General features: G+C 33.3%; 1 protein-coding gene across 1 annotated transcript; it reads right to left on the reverse strand.

Annotated features, from left to right (window-relative positions):
• Nucleotides 1-1,025: 1,025 nt before the first annotated feature.
• On the reverse strand, nucleotides 1,026-3,743 carry LOC104895442 (hypothetical protein). The gene is made up of 3 exons (XM_010681952.4): nucleotides 3,329-3,743; nucleotides 3,002-3,191; nucleotides 1,026-1,863 (listed from the first exon to the last, which is right to left on the reverse strand). Exons 1-3 carry the CDS (start codon nucleotides 3,488-3,490, stop codon nucleotides 1,370-1,372), a joined length of 846 nt encoding a protein of 281 aa, XP_010680254.1. The 5' UTR covers nucleotides 3,491-3,743; the 3' UTR covers nucleotides 1,026-1,369.
• Between the last annotated feature and the right edge of the window lie 438 nt (nucleotides 3,744-4,181).

Consider the following 4,181-nt stretch of genomic DNA (forward strand, 5'->3'; position numbering starts at 1 on the left):
CAAGGTATTTTACTAGCTACAAAGTCTTCTGCTCACCTTACAGCCTATACTGACAGTGACTGGGCTGGATGCCCAATTTCTAGAAAAAGCACAACTGGCTTTTGTATCTTACTGGGTGATTCTCTTGTTTCCTGGAAAACTAAAAAACAACAAGTAGTTGCCAGATCAAGCGCTGAGGCTGAGTACAGGGCTATGGCCTTGACTATATGTGAAGTTTCTTGGCTCACTTATCTTCTCAAAGACCTGGGTCTTTCATCTCTCACACCAGTCACTGTGAAGTGTGATAATCAAGCTGCACTAGCCATTGCTGTGAACCCAGTCCACCATGAGAGGACAAAACATGTGGAAGTAGACTGTCATTATGTGCGAGACAAGGTGAACCAAGGGTGCATTAAACCCACCTATGTGTCCACTCATCATCAGCTAGCAGACATTCTTACAAAGAGCATACCTGTGGACAAGCATCAGGCCATACTATCCAAGCTGGGAGTTCTCTCATCTCACTCTCAGCTTGAGGGGGAGTGATGAAATATGGCCCAATTCTAGCTCAGTTATAGTTATAATTTCAGTATTATAATTTCAGTAATATGTGTAAGCTTTTAATCCTTTTGTCTTGTAGTGTGAATCATCCTAGGGATTGTTGATGATATCACTTTTGTCTTGTAGTGTGAATCATCCTAGGGATTGTTGATGATATCACTATATAAGAAATAGTGTGTGTACTGTTGTTTGGCATCACAAATGAAATGAAAACAACCTGAGACTGCGCCGCAATTCTTCTTGCCTTGTTTCTTCTTCCTTGAGTAACCTTCATTTACTCAACATGTACCATGTACATCAGTACATGCCTGGTATATCCGAGTGTATGATGAATAAATTCATATTCAATGAGTACCTCTTCTGGATCTCATTCTCAGCCATCAATATGATATTACAAAGTTTTATCTTGAAAAATAGTGGAGCAAGGAGAGAAAAGGTACGAACCATAATTTTACCTTACCAAAAATATGTACATCAGGCAATGGTTGGTGACAACCTTTAATCTGTCTCACTCTTTATTTCTTTAATGTACATAGTACATAGTACATACCATCATTTATTCTCACAAAAATATGAATCATAATAAGACCAAAAATTGATTATTGTACACTCACAAATCACAATGTACTACCAAGTAAGTATTGACCCAGTGGTTATGGGGACTGGCTTTGGTAGGACGGAACCATGTTCGAATCCCCGCAACATCCTTGGGAGAGGAATAGAACTTAACCACCCCGAACTTAACCTCGATCCGGATGTAGCCCGAAAGATGAATCGGGTGCAAACACCAAAAAAACAAATCACAATGTACTCTTTTTTTTTCTTAAATTTAGCAACAATTGATGCTCAAGTTGGAAAACTGATTGCTTAATCCAGACCCTCGTCCACCACCCAATTCTCTTCTCCTCCCTTTCACTGTCACATTTTGAGGAACCCATTTCTCTAATCTCGAATGCCGATAATTATTATCGTCATTATTATTGTTATTGTTATCGTTACTGTTATTTTTCGAGTATTTGTTATAATGGGTGGGACTTGAGAGTTTCCATTTGGACTGCATATAAGAGGCTCTTCTCCAAGGAGGAATGTGTAGGCCCTTCTCTTTAAGGGAATCTTCTGCAGCAGAGCATAGTATAGAGATTATCCTGTTTAATTTGTCTTCATATCCAACAAATATCATTGGAAGTTTGTTTGATAGCTTTGTGTAACTTTGTGTTGGTCTTGCTACTTCAAATTGAGACTTGAAATCAATATCTACTATTACTCTTTTGGACCCTCCTTTTGCATGATCTTCCTTCATTATCTCAATATACTCATAATTTCCTGCTCAATTACAAGAAATTTCATAACTTTGATTAGAACGTTAGATTATTATATATACACGATTTATTCCGAGCAATTGATTCACAAAAACATAGGTTTCGAGATGGAAGAATAGCGAAAAGTAATACTTCTATACATTATACTTCATCCGTTGTGTTTTAAATGAAACATCGGGGAAGTATTATTTACTTAACGTCATTGATACACCAGTTTAATTAGATGTTTGTCGTCCACTCATTTTATGTTGGATTTAACCTAATGAACTCTCTATAGTATTGAAATATATAAATAAATTGAGTGAAGTTATCAATAGAGTATTTTAGTATAGTTATACTATTAATTAATTACTAAAGGACTGACATTAATACATTATATGTATAAAAGTCATACTGATCTTTACTACTTACTTTATTAAATTACAGATGACAAAAGAGATGATATGATGTACGAGCACATACCAAATTTCAGGGCCCCACTAATTTTCTAAGAAATGATAGATCAATATTTGAGTGAGAACAATATGATCAACTTTTCACACTAATCTTATCTAACTATTTAAAAATCGATTGATCCAACATTTTAACTAATAATTTTATATGAAATTTTCCTATACTTGTACTGGATTGTTTTAGATTTTGATAAAAAGATGTAAATTACTTTCTAGTTTTTCCATATTCCTTAAAGCAATGACACGATTTTATTAGTTTTGACAGTTAATATTTGAACTTGAAAATTTGAGTCTGGATTTATTTTAATCCAATCTAGTCCGTCAATTTTCAACCAACTTAAATTGCACTATCTAGACTTTATCTTGTTCCAATTACACACATAGATGTATAACACTTGAAAAAGATTAATTACTCTTAAGTGCATATAAACCTATTCAGAAAAAGAACTTAATTTAGTAGTACTCCTTCCAATCTTTATTAGTTTATCCGTTTTTTTTGCATAAAGTTTTAGGAGAAACAATGTGGTAGGACATAGAAGGAAAGAAAAATTATTATTTTATGTTCAAGTTGAATATATGTGTAATGAAAAATTAGTGGTTGATAAATTAACAAGAGACATTCGAAAAAAATACGGATAAACTAATAAAGACCGAAGGTAGTAATTAGCGAGAAAGTGATCAGATGCTTACCACAAGGACATGAAGGGGTAGTGAGCCAAGAAGTGTAACAAAGAGAAGCACGAAAACCATCAAACTTAAGGCATTTAACAAGCCATTGTTTAAGCCCATTTGTTTTCTCCATATCCATCTTATTTTTCATATGTTTCACTACCTTGTCCAATATTTCTTTCTCTACTTCTGTCTTCTTCCTTAGAATTTCCTGATAATGCATATAAACATAACATATATCAAAATAAGTTAAAGATACTGAACTAAACTGATTGCAACTTAACTGAACGGAAAATAAGCTGGGTAGAACAGGATAATGTTTAATTAACAATATAGAAAAGAACTTACTTGTAGAGTAAAATATGTTGTAGAAGAATGAACATATTTTTGTGAAGTAGAAGAATTATACAAGTTGTGAGATAACAAAGAAGATGATGAATTTATTGAGTCTGATGATTCAATGAAATCATGAACCATTTCCAAGAGTTTTTCTTCCTCTAAACTACCCATAATTTCTTATATCTTGAAGACAAAAAAAAAAAGGAAAGATTTTGTATTATATCTTGTTAAAAAACTAAGAATTTATGTGTGTTTAATTTGTGTATGTTAAAAACTCATTTTCTGGTATTTGTAGGGAAAGATGGGATGGTGGGAATTGTGAAGAGCTAAATTTACGGTCAAGTGGTGATATATGAGGTCATAGTGGGGAATTTTGGGGGAGAATATCCCAACTTTTGTGTTTTTTTAAAAATCAAAACAGTCACTTAACTTGTTAAGAAAAAAAGTGGGATAAACTATTTTTATTCCTTGGGATCCATATAACTTCCACTAAAGTAATATGACTACGGGTAATGCTACATATGATATGAGTGATAATGATATGTATTTTTTTAATTAATATAGGGTGTGTATTTATGTTGAAATCTAATATAATTATTAGAAAATATAGTATGACTTAAGCAAAATTAATTTTCAAAGTAATGAACTAATGATCTATGAATTAAAGTCATTGCCCCTAAAAAAAATTACAAAAAAGGAGAGGGGGATTTGAACATGTGACCTATCGTTTATGACACCTCACTACTAGGCCAAGACATCATTCATAACAAAAAAAAAATTAAAGTCATTGAGAAATAGGTATGGCAGTGGGTCGTCAAGTAAGAGATCCGCCCAAGTGGGGCGGGGATGGGGATTAAAATCG

This window comes from Beta vulgaris, chromosome 6 (genome assembly GCF_026745355.1).
Source record: "Beta vulgaris subsp. vulgaris cultivar EL10 chromosome 6, EL10.2, whole genome shotgun sequence".
Lineage (NCBI taxonomy): Eukaryota > Viridiplantae > Streptophyta > Magnoliopsida > Caryophyllales > Amaranthaceae > Beta > Beta vulgaris.

Excerpts from the sequence above, each read along its gene's own strand:
- LOC104895442 (XM_010681952.4), bottom strand. The coding sequence starts at position 3,490 with ATGGGTAGTTTAGAGGAAGAAAAACTCTTGGAAATGGTTCATGATTTC. Across the intron at positions 3,192-3,328 it reads CAACATATTTTACTCTACAA|GAAATTCTAAGGAAGAAGAC; the intron begins GTAAGTTCTTTT and ends ATGCATTATCAG. Across the intron at positions 1,864-3,001 it reads TACCCCTTCATGTCCTTGTG|GAAATTATGAGTATATTGAG; the intron begins GTAAGCATCTGA and ends GTAATTGAGCAG.